At 41.4% G+C, this 21,443-nt stretch overlaps 1 protein-coding gene across 1 annotated transcript in view; it reads left to right on the top strand.

The window, feature by feature from the left end:
* Nucleotides 1-3,827: 3,827 nt before the first annotated feature.
* Nucleotides 3,828-21,443, top strand: part of LOC134582874 (alpha-1-antitrypsin-like) — a 28,903-nt gene continuing 11,287 nt past the window's right edge. The window contains exons 1-4 of the mRNA XM_063439547.1: nucleotides 3,828-3,920; nucleotides 10,632-11,373; nucleotides 12,590-12,854; nucleotides 16,813-16,960. Of these exons, the coding sequence (XP_063295617.1) occupies nucleotides 10,635-11,373; nucleotides 12,590-12,854; nucleotides 16,813-16,960 (1,152 nt within the window). The 5' untranslated portion in view covers nucleotides 3,828-3,920; nucleotides 10,632-10,634. The remainder of the gene's footprint in view (nucleotides 3,921-10,631; nucleotides 11,374-12,589; nucleotides 12,855-16,812; nucleotides 16,961-21,443) is intronic.

Raw genomic sequence — 21,443 nt, 5'->3', positions numbered from 1 at the left:
GCATTCGTATGCTTCTCCGGTTTGGTGGTTGTGGTGTCTGCTGCAGTGCTTGGAGTCCTCAGTAAGCGCTAGGAGCATCCTTCAACGGAGGTACCCAGTCGGTGGCGGACCAACCTGGCACCCCGACTGGGTGCCTCTGCCAATCGCTGCTTCCTAGTAGCCTGGAGTACTTTAAACACCACACCGGACACCATAAGCACTGTAGCCCCTTAGCCACCGCAACTTGGCAGGAATCTCGTTGTCCTTCACCCACTCAGAACCCAAGCCCAGGATCCAGCTTCCAGTGGGTAGACCTCCAACAAGAGAGTGTAGCAATATACTCTTAAAAGGGCAAGTGATTATAATCCCAGGGCAGTGTAGTGATATAGCAATCCCCAGAGTGAATATAGCTGTCCCCTCCACACATGAGACGAGGCTCTATATTGAGGGTGGAGAGGAACTTGTTTATTGGTAGCCACAACTGACATTTTATAATAAGCCCTATGCAGGGGGTACTCCCCCCCTGGACCTGAGAGAAAACCACAGCAGAAACAAATACACAATTACATTAGCTCTCAGATCCAGGACACTCCTATACATAATGAGACAATCCCTCCCCTGTGCCTGGGAGATAATTGAGTCATGGACTGTACTAACTCAATTATCTCCCTCAGAAAACACACATTTTTACAAAACCCCCAAAATACCTCTAAAACACATGGAAACCATACAAAGCCTGATAGCCCCGATCTAAGGGAACAAAATATCCCCAAATCACCCAGATCGGTTCAGGGGTACTGGATTTCCATGGAAGTCCTATTTTGACCGACCGCACGCATGGTCCCATGCCCAAAACGGTTCCAGAGATTCAGGGCTTGCGGTCGGTCTAGTTTGGTAGTTTCCAAACGATCAAAATACCGAACGTAGTCAATATCCATACCGTGGAGCTTGTTCACCTCATTCAGATGAATGATTCCACCGAACTGCACTCTTCGAGGATGCAAAGTACCGAACGTAGGCTATGATGGAAGTCCAGCGGTGTTCTGGAGTTCCAGTGTCCAAAAACAGTTCCATGAACTCGATGACCAAACAACGCTGGCCGCCACCTCGTGGTCGACCATGCGAACTGCGACCACCCACACAAACAATTAGAATGCTGCGGTTAGAATTGTTAAGAGGTCATGATAGGACTTAACAAGCTCCTGGATGGTCCCTGGTTTCGTGCGTCTGTTTGGTTCCCAAACAGGATAGCAAAAAGGCATGAATAAAGTCTTTTATGAGCCTTTTTGCATGGCCCATAGTACTGAGGCAGGAGGCTGGTAAACAGGCCCATCCAAGAACCAGTGGCAAGGTTACATCAAAGAGAGCATTAAAGGGGAAATAAGTCAAAGTTATTTTATACAACTGGTCATGATGGTGCTGACATATATAAACCATCATGGTAGTACAAGGAGCCAGAGGTTAATGCAGCAAACAAGACCAATAATGTTCTGGGCTCAGATTAATCTGGAAGGCATATCAGTAGTTCATCTCCTGGGAAAAAACAACAAAATCACTGAGAAGCAATTACATTGATCGTGGAGAGTTAAAGTTGAGTTTGGATATTTTTCAGGTCATCTTCAAGAAATAGATGAGGCCCGAAGTAGACTTGATGGCACCATTGTCCGAGAACTGTCAAAGATTTTTCTCCAGAAGATGCGTTTCAAGGGCAATGGACCAGGATGCCCTCTTTAAGGTATGAGATTTTTATCTGTGCTATATTTCGACCCCCCCCCCCCCATTTCTATTAATTCCAAGAGTACTCAAGAGAATCTGGAAGGAATGAGTGGAGCGAATAGCCATTTTCTCATGTTGGCTCGGAAAGCCATGGTTCCCTCTTTTGCTTCAGATGTCTCTGGTAGGTTCCTTGGAGTTACTGAATACAAAAATCTTGCTCTCTCAAGGCCTGGAGATTGGGAGGCAGGGTTTAAAAGCCAGAGGATTATCAGATGGTAATTGATATGATTTTTTTTTTCCATTGAGATTTTATTGATATTTCAAAATATAGGTGTGGGTACAGAAAAGAAAGAGGGGAGTACGGGGAGGGGGAGGGTGATACACACCAGCAAGTATTGTTATACACTGTGAACAGAATCACATGTGACATCATGCCCATTCGTCAATAAATCCATCTCCTATACATTTATGGAGCAGTACCATAGGTTACAAACATTTTTGTGTGTTACCAAATATTACTGTATGTTACAGAACATTACCATATGTTCCTATATGTTCCCACCCGTACCACAGGTTACAAATATTAAAGCTGTGCCGATCTCCATGTGTCCCACAACATCCAAGCCTCTGTGGAGCAACATGTGGTGGGGGGGGGGGGGCAAATGGAAGTGAATTTGGATTTATAGAGGCATGGTTTATCGATCTCAGTGATCACATCAACTAGTTTTCCGTGGAAGGGAGATTTCAATGCTCTCTCTATGATTTATTGAGCCGTTATTAGTACATGGAGTGCCACTTTTCGTATCTTATGGGGGAGTTTGTCTGGTAGGTCGGTTAATAGGTACGTAAGTGTCAGGAGAGGAATGTTGCATCCCGTGAGTTTCAGTAGTGTGTCCTGTATGGACTTCCAATATGGTAGAAGGGTTGTACAGCTCCACCAGATATGAAGGAAATCACCCTTTTCCAGCCCGCATCTCCAGCTTTTGGAAGATATAAATGGAAACATTTTCTGTAGCCTGGCTGCTACCATGTACCACCTATAGAGCAGTTTATAGTGTTGCTCCAGTTGTGGGGAGGATTTGATATAACCTGTTGGGCTGGTTATGATGTGGTCCCAAGTTTTCAGGGTGATTTTTCTCTGAATGTCAGTTTCCTACTGGAGGGCAATTTTGGATTCAGGAAAGGGGGTGTAGTTAAGCAACATAGTGTAACACATAGAGATCGGCTTGCATTGTAGCGGCAACTTGCCCTTCATACAGATCTTCTCTCAGGGTGAGATGTTGGTGTGAGGAGGCGTGTTGGATCAGACTCCCTGTGTCTGGTTGGCTTTAAAAGGTGAGAGACCAAGGATCTCAGTTGCATGTAAGAATAGTGTGATGTTTGTGGTAAGCCATGGATTTCCACCAATTGCTCAAAGCTTAAGAGGGTGTCCTCCTTGACAATCTAATAAAGGTGGGGGATTCCAAACACAATCCATGGGGCAGTGTGGAATGTAGGGACACAGTACGGAAAGGTCTTACGTGAGGTTCCAAGTGGTAATTTCGGCATATTACTCAGTGCAGTGGCGTGTAATGGCCACTCTTTGGATGGCCACTAGAGGTGCTTTCTAGGACAGTGCCATTCAGTGTCTCCCACCTTCTGCATTAAGACACTGAACTTTCCTCATAGAGATGCATTGACTCAATGCATTCCTATGAGGAGATACTGATTGGCCAGGACGGTGTTTGGCCCTGTCCCCGCCTGGCAGTGTTTGGACCCTTTTGCTGTGGGAAAGCATTGGATTGGCCAAGATCATCAATTCTGATGATGTCAACCAAAAGGCAGATCCTGGAGAGCTGGAAATGAGGTAAGCTTTAACCCTTTCTAAGGGGGCTAAGGGAAGTCAAGCCACCTAAATTAATACTCGTTTGTGTTTCTGACCCGATAATGTATCTTTAACTTGAATTTTTTTTAAAAAGAAGGAATGATAATGGCCTTTTTTCTGCTTTAGAGAAGGGAGGAACAATCTGCCCAAAAGATCTAAATATACACTGTCTGGGTGATTCAGTATAAAATATTTCCTAATTGTTTGCTTTGCCTTTTTTTGAACTTGTAGCCATGAGGTTATCTGGTTAATGTTTACAAGGCTTTTGTCTTTCTCAATACCTAAACATCTTTACATATAAATTGCCTTTCAGGTCCTTGTACGTCCACACAGATTGGAGGCAGATTTCTGAAACAGAGAAGTAAGTATACGAATTCCTCCTCTTGGATGCTTGTGAATCTCTCTCAATGAGAGGGCTTCGTTCAGGAGAGCTAAAGGAAGGTCTTGTATAGGAGCTTCTGGCTCTCCAGAGGAAGTAGTAGCTAGTGCCTACCTGAACGCAATTAAGAGGTCTAACAGTTACTAAACAGATTGACTACTTACATGGGGTGGATGCCAGGGCCAATGATGCCAATGAAAATGCATGCAAGTATTTTGTTTTAAAATACTGCCTTGCAGGATGTCTGTTTTCCTAAGTAGGAATTGTTCACTTTTTATCTTTCCTATTTTGCATTACTATAGAACAATGGTTCTTCATAGACTTGTGCACAGTGAGAAAATGCAGGTCGACCAAATATTTTTTGTTGTTGCATACTTTCGGTAACAAAATGCCAATTTAGCAATCAGACTAACCAAAAGGGTGCAAAAATGGGCTAATGAGATATCATATTCATAATATCATATATTACACTATAGAGGGGTATCAGTTACACCTTACTGACGAGGCCAAAAGAAGGCCAAAATGATAGTCTGAGGTTGCTTTATCGTTCGTGAAGAGGGAACTTGCCACCATTTCGGTTCTGGACTGCCCATACGGGTGGGATCAGTCTGATATGCTTCAGATATGTTCCCTCTGTTATGGCACAAGTGAGCAAAAATTATTTTAAAACCTAAACAGGGATTTACCGAAGGGCAAGCTACTGAGTTTCTCTAAGCTTTTGTCCGTACTCGGAGTTCTCATTTTCTTTGTTTTTGCTTCATATATTATACTACATGGATGGATAGCAACATTTCTTTGCCATTTGGTTCACACGTGAGAAAAGGTAAACAACAGAGGAAAAAAACACAAGCTGCAGTAAAAAGATAAAATAAAATAAATATTATTATTTTATATATTTATTAAATATATACAGAGAGATCTTTTTTATAGCTTCTCTTTTTTCTCTCACTTGCTCACTTCTCATTTGATCTGTAAATGAAAACATTTTGTGACTGTCTCCTAGCCATCAATCATCCTTTTTCCCATAATAAATGATCTGTTTTTGGTGCCACGGGCGGAATCCACAATTACCAATCAAAACGAACATGCTCGACCATTGTGCGTTATGGTCGGTTAGAGATTCAGGTAGCTTTCGAGTTGGAATTTCACATTTAGCTACTTTGTTTCATTATAGATTGTTACTGTTTAGATAACAGTTTATTTACCATTCTGATACAATTTTGCTATGTGCATGAATGGTAATGTTTATCAGCAGCAAGCTCTGATTTAACTATTTAGGACCAGCCACTGGCAATACAATAGAACTGAATCTAGTTTATATTATACGTAGGTCTATTCATTGTACATATTCTCATCTATATTAGTTCTCCATTTTGAGTGGTCACCCAATTCTATACAATTATTGATCCATTTGTCATAGACCCCCCTACAGGCCAATTGAGCTTAATTTCTCTCCTCAGATTTATAGATGTGGAGTGTTTGGTTTATTTTATTTCTTATTATTTTCCCATGTATTCTATAGATTGACTAATTAAGATATTTTCTAATTTGTTACAACTACTCGGAGGTATCCCAATTGTGTGCCTTGGAATTGTTTGCCCTAGGACCACTTATTTTCTTGGAATTTCACATTTGGACAAATTTCAGTTCAGACCAAAATAAATCTCCAAGTCTAGTTCTTAACATTTTTGCCAGGGACCCAAATCATGTGTGTGTGTTTATATTAGTAACCTGTTCTTTAATCCAACAATTATCTTAGAGACCCATTATTCACATATAACCTAATTAACAATAATTCAAATTTAGCACAATGCCTTAACTAGACACATCACAGTGCCTGGTGAGTCTCCATTGTACTAAAAAGGCAGCGCTGGTACCGTGAATAACACATTATGGGAAGTTACCTAGGGACCACTACCAGAAGGAACCCATTAATATGACATTGGGAGCGTTCTTGGGTCGAGACCCAGCAGTTAGGAACCACTGCTATAGAATAAAGTTACTATTATTCCTGCATGCTGTTATCATATATCTGTTTATTATTGATAAGTGTGTTCATTTAAAACAGGGATGAAACAACGCGACTGTGTATAATCTATAATATTGCTAGTACTGTGTGAACCTTAATCAAAGGCTAGATAAACTGCTAGTCTGTGATTTATCTCCCATGACATTGTGGGCATAGGGGCAGACTGGCAAGGGGAATAAGATTGACAAATAGTTTTGAGGCAGCTCTCGTATGAAACATTTGGAGGAAATAAACACTAATTTAAATGGATAAATAATAATCAGCTATCCTATAATTGCTCTCCAAATCTGATTTAAAAAAACCAAAAGCAAAGAAACAGAAAAAGAGAAGTAAATGAAGGGTGGGGGGTTGGGTGGTGGGAGAGTCCAATATTAGGTCTAAATAAATTTAGCCCTAAAATGTTCAATTCCATTCTTGGTTTTCCAAAATTCCCAGTTTATTGATTCATCACATATTTATAATGGAAGTCAGTTTAGTACTGAATAAAAATGTATTGGATTTTCCTTTAGGCAGTATCTGATGTTGTTATGGTAGAGCGCTTAGTGCATTATTTAATGGGACACTAATTCACATGAATACCTTCTTGAAGTGCCAATCTTATAAAGTGCAATCTCAACTGTCAAGTTTTTGTGTAAATATTTCTACAAAGTGCCAATCGTATAAGGTGCAAATCCAGTACCTGATTATTTTTTTTAAAGCAAAAAATAAAAGTATTTATATATCACTAAACAAATTTTTTGAATTACAATAAAATAAAGTGCTTTCAAAAAATAAACCAGCATTAAAATTATTTGTATTTTGTGCCATTTACAGTCCTTATGCGAAATAAAAAATAGAGTGATCTCCCCCATTACACTTTTTGCATTCTCTTATACCCACAGTATTGTTGGAACCGCTCTTTTATGCAGGCATAAAACCTCAAAAACAAAACATAGAAAGGCAGACAAATTTAAAAAATAGGGAGAGATTCATTAAATCGTTAAAATGCTTACTCACAAAAGAGGAGCCAATAATGTGGCTGTGTTGTCACCTTGGATTCTATTTGTAGGGAGTTCTCTTGCTCGTATTGGAATGGTTTTATCTAAGAAAATATATTCACAGATATAAAGAATTTCGAGCAATATATCTCACTCACGTTTGGAGGAGCCTGTTTCTGTAGGCTCTAATTGCTGAGCCAGCGTCTAATTTAGGGGCAATGCTACCTCTTAGAATCATCAGAGATCTCTAGTATGGTGAATGTTTCCAGCTTTATTCAGGTAATATATTAAAAGCCAATTAATAAATATCTTTGGTTTGGAAAACCATATTAACCCCTTAAGGACCCATGACATGTGAGACATGTCATGATTCCCTTTTATTACAGAAGTTTGGTCCTTAAGGGGTTAAAAGCAATATGATAATCAGTATAAATATCAATGGGGCTTATCTTCCAATACGTGCTTCACCCTTGGGGCTTCCTCAGTCCTTACTCACCTAGAATCTGGTCTTCAGTTTTGGCTTGTGAAATTAAAGATATATTTGTTGAGGCTTGAGACATTGTGAATATTGTTGAGCGGACACCTGGATGTGCGGGCCGAACTTGACCCCGAACCCCATTGAAGTCAATGGGGACCCGAACTTTTGGGCACTAAAATGGCTCTAAAAAAGTCCTGGAAAGGGCTAGAGGGCTGCAAAAGGAAGTAAAATGCATTGCCTAAGTAGTAATATACTTACCCAGTGGAAGAAGAATGTTACACTGTATATAATTTTAAATACAAAGTATACAAACATAGCCAGGATTCAGCTGTAAACATTTGCAACACTTACAACAATCAAGTAACACACATATAAAATTTACCCCCCCCACCAGGTGAATAGGGGTCCCCAAAACCCTAGTCACCCCCTTCCCTAAAAAAATTAACCCCTACCTACCCCCCTGTGGATTTTTATTTGGCCTTGTTTGGGGCTGATAAAATAAGATTTTAGAAGAAAGAAAACATCAAATCGTAAGTTTTATTTTATTTTTACAGGTACTTAGTTAAAGGACCCCCTCATTATTTTTAGGGTGAGGGGGGTAGGTAGGGGTTAATTTTTTTGGGGGGGTGACTAGGGGTTTGGGGACTCCTAGTCCCCTGGGTGGGGGGGTTACATTTTTATTTAGGGCCCCCACCAGCTGCTCAGGGGTGTGGGCCAGGGGGTAAGACAATAGGTCCCGCCATTGGTATTTAGGGTCCCCACCCACCGCTCAGGGGTGGGGGCCAGGGGAAAGGACATTAGGTCCCTCCCCCTTGTTCTATTTTAGGGCCCCCACTCACCGCTCACCGGTGGGGACCAGGGGGAGGACATTAGGTCCCCCCTAATTGCTTTTTAGGGCCCCCACCCACCGCTCAGGGGTGGGGGCCAGGGGGGGGCAATAGGTCCCCCCTTTAGATTAAAAGCCCCCACTCACATGTCATGAGTGGGGGCTTGGGAGGGGGGCCACAGACTGCTCACTGTTTAATAGACGTGCCCCTACTAGCTTATATAGAGGCTGGGTCACATGCTGCACTGGCCAATCACAGCCATGCCATTAGTCGGCATGGCTGTGATGGCTTCTAGGGGCACACGAGTCAAACGCTTGTTGATTGGCTGCCCTGCAGCTTTTCAAAACGCGCCATGAAATCGCCGAACACCGAACTCGAACCCGAACTGTTACTGAAATGTCCAGGCTCGGGTTCGGGGTCAAAAAATCGTAATGTTCGGTACGAACCCGAACTTTACAGTTCGGGTTCACTCAACTCTAATTGTAAATTAATTTAACGTGATACCATGGAAAATTAGGTTTGAACGAAGTTAGCGGTTATAACAGTAGGTGGCGCACTATTTGAATTCCTTCGTAGGTATGTAAATAAAAATTTATAAAATGACAGTGAAAGGGATTTTTAAGCACGAACAAAGAGAACACCCAAACATCCATGTGATTAAACAGCAAAACAATATCTAGTAGACTTGTGCTCAGTAGCTTATTTTGGTTTGTCTGAAACAATTTTTTACTTTTTTTATTTGAATTGTCCGAAACCTAATCTCATCTATTCGGCTCAGATAAAATTCAGGCAATATTTTCAGATTGGGATTTGATTGGGACAAATCAAATTACACAATCTAACAGCTACATCTTGCAGTAGTTTACTAGAAAACTCCCTAAATAGGTACCCTTGTGTGCAATTGCCATATTTAAGAAACCAAATTAGGGATCTGTTTAGTAGATAATGCCACCATTTGGTTTCCTTAACAATAATGTCAAATTATGACAGTTTACTATGCAGCTAAAAGATCACAATTAAGATGTATTTTTCCTAATTTTGGTCTTTCAGCTGATAGTAATGGTATAAGGGAGGTTTAAATCCTCCCTTAAGCCCACACAGGCTATGCGGCTGTTAGAGGCATATCTACTAAAAAACAATTGTTTCCCAGTCTCTACTACAATAAAGGAGGAATCTGGCATTGGCCCCCATGTCACCACAGTGGGTTAATTAATAAGATAATACAGCAGTGGAGAAGGACCCTTTTCCTCCCATTGGCAGCACAGTGGGCTGGGGGAAACAATAGGTGTCCCCCCTCCCCCCAAGGTTATCATATTTGGAGTCCCCATCTGCTTCCAATGGGTGGGGTATTGTGAAGACAATAGTTTCTGCTGTGGTTCCAATATGGCCATTCATCTTTTTGAAGAATGGATGAGCTACCCAAAATTTGGAGAAACATGCCTTCATACGAAATTGAATACAAATCTCTAATGTCTAGTATCATTGTATAGTGCAGGTCTTTCATGCATTGAATTGCTTATAAAGTATTCATTTAGAACGGGGACAAGAGAAGGAGGGAACAGGGACTATGAGAAAGAGAGAGAAAGTGAAAGAGACAAGTAAGAAAAGTGGGTAAATGAAGAGAGAGGAGGGAGTATGATTGAGAGATAGATAAAAAGACCTTAAAGGTTTTGGTAATTGGTAATAACGTGGACTTCTTGTTCTCTCACCTACATTTTGAGGTAGTCAAAAAGTGTGGGGTGCTCCATGTAGGCCATCTAGGTAATGTCTAATATGTGTAAGTGTGAACTGCTGGAATGTAATATTGGTTGGAAAATAAGTTACAAGATAATTAGATTTTCTATCTATGAGTTGCTCCTACTCTAGTTCAGGAATTCACAGGCTCCAGCCAAAAAAAAAAAAAAAAAAACAGCATAACGTAAAACATTTTTCTCTGTGTGAAGGAGATAAAGTTCACTAGCTGCCTAATCGTATCTGCTGTCTGAATCCATCTAGTCTTTGATTGGGAATTATTTTTTGCATTACGATTAAGGTATCACTGACGTAATATATTTAAAAAACACTCCAGACACCATTAAAATGATACGTTTTGGCTTCTTAATGCTGTGGTTTTCTCCACAGTAAACTCTCTTCTAGTTATGATAATAGAAGAAGACACCACTTCGCTCCTTTTTTTCAGATTACAACTTTTATGAGATGATGGGACCCTTACCTCAGCCTCTACCCTCCATTCCACCACTTGGTTTTCTGGCCTTAATGAGACAACCTTTTCACATTACTATTAATTGTATAGACTTATGACACTCTACAATATATATACCATAAACAAACTCTGCAAGTCTAATTTGTAATTATGAAAAATGTCTGCTTGATTTTGTGCAGGAAATGAAGTGTCTCCTCCTTTGTTTGAGTGCCTTTCTATTATGCACTATAGTCTTCAGTCACCACGGTGGTGAACATGATGAAGAACATGCTGATCACACTGACGACCACAAACATAACCATGGAGACCATAAACATAGTAATGATCATGGTGGCAATCACAAAAATCATGGCCATCATGGAAAAGGGAAACATGACTCACACCATCATGTTCATTTCAATGAATCGATAGCTTGCCATAAAATTGCATCATCCAATTCTCAGTTTGCCTTCAGATTGTTCAAGCAGGTAACAGATGCAAAACCTTTAGAGAATATTTTTATTTCCCCGGTCAGTATATCTACTGCTTTTGCCATGCTTTCTGAAGGAGCTAAGTCCAAGACCCATGACGAGATCTTAGAAGGTCTTGGTTTCAACATTTCTGAAATCACAGCGGAGGAAATTCATTCTTGTTTCCAGCATCATCTCCATGTCCTAAATCACCCTGATAGCGAGCTACATCTCGACAGTGGGAATGCCCTCTTTATAGACACAAAACTCAAACTGCGCCAGACATTTTTAGATGATGTCAAGAGAAATTATGAGTCAGAAGCATTTTCTAGTGATTTCACAAATTCTGATGAAGCAAAGAACCAGATCAACAGCTATGTGGATAAGAAAACCAATGGGAAAATTCCTGAGCTGCTCAGCAGTATTGACAAGGACACAATTTTAATCCTCCTCAACTGGATTTATTTCAGAGGTAAGGCCAAAACTGTGCTCCTAATTAATTAGAAATACCATAAATAATACTATAACCATTTGCACAGATTATGTGTGTGTGTGTGTGTATCTATATATATATTTTGACAGAGGTCCCGCTAGTGCCTGACCACAGTTAGTATATGTAATATACATATACATATAATATATACTAACTGTGGTTGGGCACTAATGGCCAAGTGAATCAAACAGTCACCGTCCTGGTGCTTCCCATGTGAAATATATAAATTGTGGACTAGCGGGTCCTCTGTCAAAAAAGTGTATCCAGAAGATCACAACATAAATTAAAAGCCCTACAGTCTAAAACGTTCATAATTTACGTTGTGCTGTATGGAATACACTTTTTAATTTTTTTAAATTTATTTAAATACAGCCATAGATATACATTTATGTTGTTTGTTGTGTAGTGAAGTACATACGCCTTCTGTCCTTGTTAATTGGATTTATTTCAGATCTAAGGCCCAAACTGTTTTATTAATTAGGAATGCTATAGCCACATGTCAAATGTACAATTGTTTTGATATTATTTTATATATATATATATATGTGTGTGTCTGTGTGATCAATATATTTCATGACCTGCCAGTTATTTCACTGTGCAGATCGTGTTTTAGAATCTCGTACCAACACTAAACATTACCCCTTCTCTACCACAGCTATAACCACTAACTCTTACACTACTGTAACACTAATACCAACCTTAACCTAAAAATATAATATAATGTAATATTATAGTTACACAATAATGAAGCATGTATTATAGGGAACTTCCGGATTAAGTTATTATGGTGCCAGGAGGTCCTTGGTCCCAGCTTATATTTATGGGATAACCCATTAATGAGCGTCTTAGCCCCAGCTTTTTGAATCCAGTGCTGTTTAGCTCTCACCTGCTCGCTCTTGAAACAGGAAACCTTGGACAGGGGTGCTGCTGACTGGCTGACACTATAAGCCAATCAGTAGCTCCCCATTCAAAATGTCGTAAGAAGTGTGCTTATTTTCTCCATGCAGTTTTTATGAATGGGGAGCTACTTACTAGCTTAGACCGTCAGCACTGATGCTGTCAGCCAATCGGTAGCACCGCTATCTGAGGCAGTCCAATGTTTCCTCTTTCAAGAATCTGACAGCAGTGAAAGGGCAGAAACAAAGCAATTCTCTCTTGTTGAACTGTGACAAAATAGATCATTCTTTGTTTTCAGGTCAGTGGAAAAATCCATTTAATGAAGAATTTACTAGTGAAGGAGATTTCCATGTTGATGAGAACACAGTTGTGAAAGTGCCGTTTATGAGGAGAATCGGCGTGTATAACGTATTACTGTCTGAAAACGTTACGGTGGTGGAGATTCCATACAAGGGCAATGCTTCAGCTCTGTTTATCTTACCAAAGGAGGGAAAACTCCGACACATCGAACAGAATCTTCAGGAATCCACAATCAAAGCATGGAAGAGCAAATTCAGGTTCCGGTAAGGATTTTACTGTATTCATTGATTTCAATAAGCGTCACAACATCGCTAAGACATTCACTGACATACTGGAACAAATGTATCTTCTACTTTGACGCTTAGAATGACAATAATATGCGGGGCTCGCCTATTAGGCGCTCTGTGTGCAAAATCTTTACAGCTCCCCTCCCTGGTAACATCCACTCATCCATGTATAGTGTGTATATGGGTGTAGTATTTGTATAGGGATTTAAGTTGGAAAAAAAAAAACGAAACAAATTAATAAATATTCATCTGATACCTTGCAGGGAGGGTGGCATGCTAATCTCTATTGGTGTGCTGAGAATCTGGTTTGCACCTCCGCTTCCATATGTGATATTTATTATGGGTGTAATAACTGTGTGTGATATTTGTGATGGGTATTTAACCCCTTAAGGACACATGACATGTGTGACATGTCATGATTCCCTTTTATTCCAGAAGTTTGGTCCTTAAGGGGTTAAGTCAGATTTAAAAATGCATGTTGGCCCATGTACGAATGCAGGTGTGTTTTTTTGCAGTGTCAAATGCACACAGTACCACCGTCAGACACACAGCCAGGGCCGATGCAAGGATTTTTGGCTACACAGGCAAAAATGCTATTTTATTTTTGTTTGTCTGTGTCTCTCTTTACCTCCCCCCACTACCCTATTTGTGAATTTGCAGAGCATGCACCAATTTTTTTAATTCGGAAAGTAAGGGACACTGTTGTCACTGACCGTTTGTTTTCCTGGCACTATAGTTTCCTTTTAAGGAATACCCCAAACGTTAAAACCAAATATCAGCTTTTAACATTGGAGTGTTCCTCAAATGTATGTGTAATATATTAATATTTGTGTATATATTATAAACATGAAATATATACATATCAATATAAGATTATAATAGAAGCAAACATATGTTAATATAGTACACATATGGTAATATGCTGTTGAATAAACATATACATAATTATGATTTTTTTTATTGAAACTTGAACATTTTATTAAAAAAAGTTTTAAAAACACATGGACACAAATTCACAATTTATGACACTGAAACAGCAATTCACATGTACCAACATACACTCATCACTGACACACAAACTCTAACACACAGTCACACACTGACACACCCACACACTTATCACTGACACACAAACACACACTCATCATGTACACACAGTCTGAAACACAATCACACATACTGACACACACTAACAAAAACACACTAACTGACATACACAGGCATGAACACATTTACTGTCACACACTCACTCTGACTTTCTAAATGACTTGCAAACTGACTGACTTATTGCCCTTTGGTAGCAGTTGCCATGGTTATTTGATGATACATGCAGCTTGATCCTTTCTCACAGCCATTCACAGAGCTAAGGCCACCGGATGTGATGTAATGTATCCCAGCAGCCTTATTTCTGTGCACTACGAGGAGCGACTGGCTGCTGTCGCTCCTTGTTCCTCCTACATCCAGCAGCATTTAAAAAGGCAGCAGCGGGGGCGGAGCCAGCTGAGGAACAGAGCGGACACGTTTTCCCCGAGCTCCGAGCAAAGTCAGCCTCAAAACCTACTAAATTTGGTGAAAAAGGCGACTTTTATTGACAAAACCCACCATTAGAGGTGCAGGAAGAAGTATGGGTCGGAAAAATAAAAAACCTAAAGGTGATCGGACCCCGACAAGCCGAGACATCGGCGAACTACTGCGGGGTGCCCAGAGGGCCGCATGGGACAAGATGGCGCTGGAGGGAGACGAGACCTCTTACTCATCGGGAGACAACCCGTTCGATATGGGAGAGGAGCTACCCCACAATGCGCCCAAAAGACCCACGATCCCTCAGCAAGCCCCGGCCGAGCCGGTAACTGCCGCCCAGCTAAAGGACATGCTCGCCGAGCTGCGAACGAACATTGCAGCGGACATGGCATACTTCAAAACGGCGGTTAAAAAAGCCACCTCACGGATCACACTCCTGGAGGCCACAACAAGCACACAGGACTCCAGACTCACCGTGGTAGAGAGCCAAATCGCTGAAATTATAAAACTACAATTGACTACCACGGATAGAGTGGACGCCATGGAAGACCAAAAAAGGCGATACAACGTCAAACTCCGCGGCGTTCCAGACTCGATCGACCTGACGGACTTACCACATTATATCCGCAGGCTGCTCAGCACACTGCTGCCACCCAAGCAGGCTAAAGCGGTGCGATTAGATGGCTTATTCCGTCTGCCGAAACCATCAACAGCGCCCACGACCGCATCCGCAGACCTCATCATCCGATTTCAATCCATGTCGGATAAGGCCCTCTTGCTCAAAGCTACAAGGGGAAAGACCCCATTACATTTTGAGGGCTCATCTTTACCGACATTCCCAGACCTCACCCGGAACACCATTGCATGGCGCAGGTCACTGAGACCGCTACTACAGCTTCTTCAATCAAAGAAAGTTTCATACCGCTGGGATACACCTAAACATCTGATGTTCACCTACATGAACACTGCCTATAAGGCGCGGAGCTATGCAGAACTAGAAGCTCTCATGTGCAAGCTTGGTATCACAGGACTGCAGAGCGTGGCCGGTACGGGACTGACTCACTTGGACCCCTCTGCCATCGAGGAATTCATACCCCGCACGACAAAACGCCCAGGGCCAGAGAGACTGACCTGAGAATGATAGCCCATTTGGCTGCCCTTCCTTAAAGGACTATCGGGTTCCTTCCAACCCCACCACCGATGGACGCTCAAACACCTGACCTACCAGGCTCACTTGAACGTACTCTGTTCCTTAGCTGAATAAGTTTAACAAGTTGTTTTCTCATTTTATTTTGGTTCAATGTTTTTTATGTCTTACTTTTGTTTTTCTAATGGCCAACATGCTCAGACCGTCATGACCATTACCTGCAACGAGTTAGCTCCTGTTAACACTCACATCCTCTACACTTCTAAGCATGGGCACACCATGTAAGAAGCAACCCTCCCCCTCCTCCCCCCATCCTGCCCTAGACGACATAGTGCAGTACAGAACGTGACTTCTTACTGACACCAGGAGGGAGGTTACCCTTGACAGGGAACTACACGACCCACATCAGCGACAACACATAAGTACCCTGGGGACAATACTAAACGAAGCCCGCTCCGACACCTCTTTTTTACTCATTTAAGCTGTTCACATAGACAGCCTTAAACTCACTGGCACATTACTTACTCTTTCTCACGCCTAGCTGACGCATAGGGAGTCTAGCTGTCCCACTCTCGGACCCACTCACTCACTGTACAAGATTATGACCCCCAAATGCTGTCATGCTGGCTGAGACCCTCTCACGTTTGACCTATACTATGTTTTTATTGACTTTTCAAAAAAAAAAAAAAAAAAAACAGTGCAGTATGAATAACCTTCTACTGCATTGTCAAAAATAAAGAATTAAAAAAAAAAAAGGCAGCAGCAAGCACCGGCCAGCCACAGGTAACAGAGACCCACCGGGAAATTTCTCTGTATCCCGGTGGGCTCAGAATGACCAGCAGGAGGAAGGAGCTCTGTTCACCTCTTTCCTGCTGGTCATCCAAACTTTGCGCCCCCTGGCCAGTGTGCACTAAGGGGCGGCCCCCCGTGCTGCCTTATGGTAGAGCCGGCCCTGCACACATGCACAGATTGCCAGGCATGTAGTCACTTGTACACAGTCACACACACATTTACAAGCAGACAGTCACACATAGTTACTGGCAGACAGTCACACACACAAAGTGTTACAGGCAGTCACACACACAGTCATAGGCAGACAGTCACAGGCAGTTACAGTCACACACACACGCACATAGTCACAGACAGACTGTCACACACACAATTCGTCACTGGCAGACAGTCACTGTACTGTAATCAAGGCTGTAGTAATCAGATTTTCTATAAAATGGTTTCTAATCTATGTTACTTTCATTCATGTGTTTATAGGTTTGTAGAAATATACCTTCCTAAATTTGTAATTTCTACAACTCTGGATCTTAAAAAACAATTTATCAAAATGGGAGTAACCAAGGTATTTTCAAACGCTGCTGATCTATCTGGCATTACAGAACAAGCCAAGTTAAAATTGTCTACGGTGAGAGTTTTTTTTTTTTTTTTTAAGTATATATTTGTTTTAATATTTGCAAAAAATGAATGACAAACATATAAAATGCATATAAGACATAAAACTAGTATACATGTACATACAACAACAAAAAAATTGTGAGTATGTGGTCTCAAGAAACCGAACAAAAATTAGATTAGAAGAACGACATATCTAACCGACTAATTAACTCAATGACGTCACTCAATTTGGGGATCATTTGTAAATCCAACCTACAATATCAAATTAATCCTGGCATGTTTTGGCTTGTTTTTAACCCTTTATCTATTTTTATTTGGAAAATGTAATTTCACCTTAATTGTAAACCAGTCTGATAAAACCTCTGATTTCCAATTTCTAGCTATCAATGTTTTAGCTGCAACAAATGCATGGATATAGAAATATTTGAGATTTACATTAAATCTTTTCAGATCAGAGTGTAAATGTGGTAACATCCCCAAAATATTTTCTCAATTTTGGACAAATTTCTGCCAAAATATTTAAATCGGGTCACACAACCTCCAGTTATAGAATAAATCGCCTCTTTCCCTGTTACATCTCCAACAGATATCCAAAACATTGTTCCTCATTTTGGCTAATATACTAGGGATTATATAAAGTATATTAATTATCTTAATATGTAACTCCATTAAATTGATCATATTTGGAAATCAATAACCATGAATAATATTTCCTCTCATCTAACTGAATCTTTCTGTTTAAATCTGACTCCCATTTTCTAACAGCTGGGAACTTAGAATTGGGCACAAAATCTTTTGATATTAGGGCACCTTTTTTGATTACATTTCTTAAATCGGTCTCCATAATTAATTTACCCAATTTATCAAGACTCTCAGAATTGACATCAAGCAAGTATCTATTCAGCAAATAATTTATTCTAATAAAGTTAAAAAGTTCCTTACTAGGCAGTAGAAAGGTGACACAAATTTAATCAAATGATTTCATATCAGAGCCCCGAATAATAAATGCAATATTATAAAACCCATTTTTTTCTAATATGACAAATTTAAGTCTTGAATATTTGAAGTTAGAATTCAGATTGGTAAAGTTCTAATAATACGCTATCTTAAATTTATAGAGCATTTTGTTGCAATCCACATTTTAAGAATAGAGTTAAAGGGACACTATTCATCTGAATTAAGTTGTTATGGTGCCAGGAGGCTCTGGAGGCACTCTTACCTCAAACGCTTAAACGGTTCTCCAATGGTTTAACTCCAAAGTTAGGTCCTGTGGTGATGTCCATGTCAGGGTACCTGTGGTCTCTACCTCCGAAAGAGGTAGAGACTTAGCTGTTCCTCCATCCAGACGGTCTGATGGCTCCCTTCCCCGCGGTCTATCCGGTCATGCTAGGCCGGCCGCGAGGGAGTGACTGCCTTTTACAGCATCTAGGCAGGAAGTAGTCATCAGGACACTCCCCCGGAACGACCTGTCAGTCAATTGCTGCAGGACCAATCAAGACGCCTCGGAGGCGTGGTTACTGCTCTGAACAGGGTATTTAACAGAGCTTCTTTCATTAGCTCATTGCCCTGTCGTGGTTCTAGCTTGTTCTAGTCACTCAGTGCTTGTGTATTCTATTATCCCTTTTGGTTTTGACCCGGCTTGTTTACCTTACTCTGCTTATCTCTGTTACCCTTGATTCGGCTTGTCTCTCGCTTACCTGTCTTCTGTTACCCTCGACCTCGGCTTGTCTTTGACCATTCTATACTGTACTACTTACGTTAGTCCGGCCATTCTAAGGTCCGGTATACGTATCTGGCTACTGTTTGTACTCTGCGTGTTGGATCCCTGTCCCGATCCTGACATTACGACAGGGCCAATGGATCCTGCAAGTACAAACAGTAAGCTGGCTGCTCCTGATCCTAGGTTTGAAGCCATGGATCACAGAATGGATCAGATGGCGCTTGCGCTACAGGCTCTATTAGCTTGTGCCAATAACCCACCAGAGGAGATACGTAATACCCCTGTTTCTCCTGTCGGTTCAGGTCTAGAGGTAGCCACAGTGGGTGCTTCTTCTCGCATTACCCCCCCCCAGTACGCTATGGTGGGGCTCCTGAGAAGTGTCGTGGTTTCTTAAACCAAATTAGTATCCACTTTGAATTGCAACCTCGCTCTTATCCTACAGATAGGGCAAAAGTAGGATTTATTATCACCCTACTCATTGAGAAAGCTCTGAGATGGGCCAACCCACTATGGGAGAACGATAACCCATTAGTTTATAACTATAACGCATTTGTAGCTGCTTTTAGAAGAACATTTGACCCTCCAGGTAGAAAGGTTAATGCAGCCAGATTACTGTTGCGCCTGAGACAGGAGAACCGAACACTGGTGGATTATGCACTAGAGTTCAGGTCTCTGGCGGCAGAAATCAAGTGGAATGAGCAGGCGTATATGGATGTATTTTTGAATGGCCTATCTGATGTAATCCTTGATGAGGTTGCTACCAGAGAACTCCCTGAGAATTTAGAGGATTTAATTTCGTTCATCTCTCGTATAGATGAACGTCTAAGAGAGAGACAGAACACTCGAGAGAGGAACCAGAGACCTTCTTTTAGGTTAGCTCCCGCTTTTCCAAGTCCTGACTCCACGATATCTTTGCTTACTGAACCTATGCAGATAGGGTATACCCGCCTCTCTGAGGAGGAAAGACAGCACAGGAAAAGAGAGGGTTTGTGTATGTATTGTGGGGCCAAGGGTCATTTACTCTCGAACTGTTCTAACCGCCCGGGAAACGCTCGCACCTAAGTCTCTCTAGAGGACAGGCCTTGGGTGTTTCTATTTTGTCCTCTACTCCTAATTATAAAGATCACAGGCTTCTGCTACCAGTTTCCTTAACTTGGGGGAAGGAAGTAGTAAGGGCTATGGCTTTGATAGATTCCGGTGCTGCTGAGAATTTTATCGACCAAGCCTTTGCTAGTAAGAACAATTTCCCATCCCAGCTAACGGAGACACCTTTGGCCGTTGAGGCCATAGATGGTAGACCACTACTAGACCCTGTTATCTTTCGTGAGACCATACCCATTGATATAAATGTTGGTATCCTACACGTGGAGAATTTATCTCTTATGCTCATTTCGTCTCCTTCCGTTCCCATAGTTCTGGGGTACCCATGGTTGAAAAAACATAACCCTATTATCGATTGGGAGTTAGGAGAGATACTCTCGTGGGGCCAGGGCTGCCAGGATCGGTGTTTGTGCAAGGTTTCTCCATTAGCTAATATTAACATACCGGAGAATCCTACTCAGTCCACAGAAAGACAAATACCAGACCTTTACCTAGACTTAAGGGCAGTGTTTGACAAGAAGAATGCCGATTCTTTGCCTCCACACAGGTCATTTGACTGTAAGATTAAGCTTCTACCCGGCACTATGCCTCCGAGGGGCCATGTATATCCTTTGTCTGTTCAGGAAAACTCAGTTCTAGAGGAGTATATTCGGGAGAATTTAGAAAAGGGATTCATCAGGAGGTCTTCTTCCCCGGCCGGGGCTGGGTTCTTTTTCATTAAGAAGAAGGATGGCACGCTGAGACCATGTATCGATTACCGAGGCTTGAATAAAATAACTGTCAGAAATGCCTATCCTATCCCACTGATTACCGAGTTATTTGATCGTCTTAAGGGCTCCAAAATCTTCACCAAGTTAGATCTCAGAGGGGCTTACAATTTGGTGAGAATCCAGCAAGGTCACGAGTGGATGACGGCATTCAATACCCGGTATGGCCATTACGAATACACTGTTATGCCATTTGGACTATGCAATGCACCTGCAGTATTTCAAGATTTGATTAATGAGGTACTTAGGGAGTTTCAGCATGATTGTGTTATTGTTTACCTGGACGACATACTAATACACTCTAAGGAGATTGAGACTCACCATAGACAGGTCAGGAAGGTATTACACAAGCTGCTGCAACATGGTCTATATTGCAAATTGGAGAAGTGCAGTTTTGATCAGTCTCAGGTAGACTTTCTTGGATACGTGATTTCTGGGGAAGGTTTTAAAATGGATCCTGTAAAACTCCAATCTATTTTAGACTGGCCCTTGCCCAAAGGACTCAAAGCTATCCAAAGGTTTATTGGTTTTTCCAACTACTATAGGCGCTTCATTAAAGGATACTCCTCTATCATTGCGCCTATTACCAATATGACCAAACAAGGGGCTGATACTAAGTTCTGGTCTAAGGAAGCTCTTGGTGCTTTCAAGACTCTCAAGGAACTTTTTGCCTCGGCTCCCATTCTAGTTCATCCTGATACGACTCTGCCTTTCTTGCTTGAGGTCGATGCCTCTGAGACAGCAGTTGGGGCTGTTCTGTCTCAAAGGTTAGGGGTGGATAAACCGTTACACCCTTGTGGTTTCTTCTCTAAGAAATTTTCTGGGCCTGAGAGCAGATATGACATCGGGGAAAGGGAACTGTTAGCAGTCATTAAAGCCTTAAAGGAGTGGAGACATTTGTTGGA

This window comes from Pelobates fuscus, chromosome 13 (assembly GCF_036172605.1).
Source record: "Pelobates fuscus isolate aPelFus1 chromosome 13, aPelFus1.pri, whole genome shotgun sequence".
In the NCBI taxonomy this organism is placed as follows: domain Eukaryota; kingdom Metazoa; phylum Chordata; class Amphibia; order Anura; family Pelobatidae; genus Pelobates; species Pelobates fuscus.
Note: the sequence above shows the minus strand (reverse complement) of the source record. Positions and strands in the feature narration are given on the sequence as shown.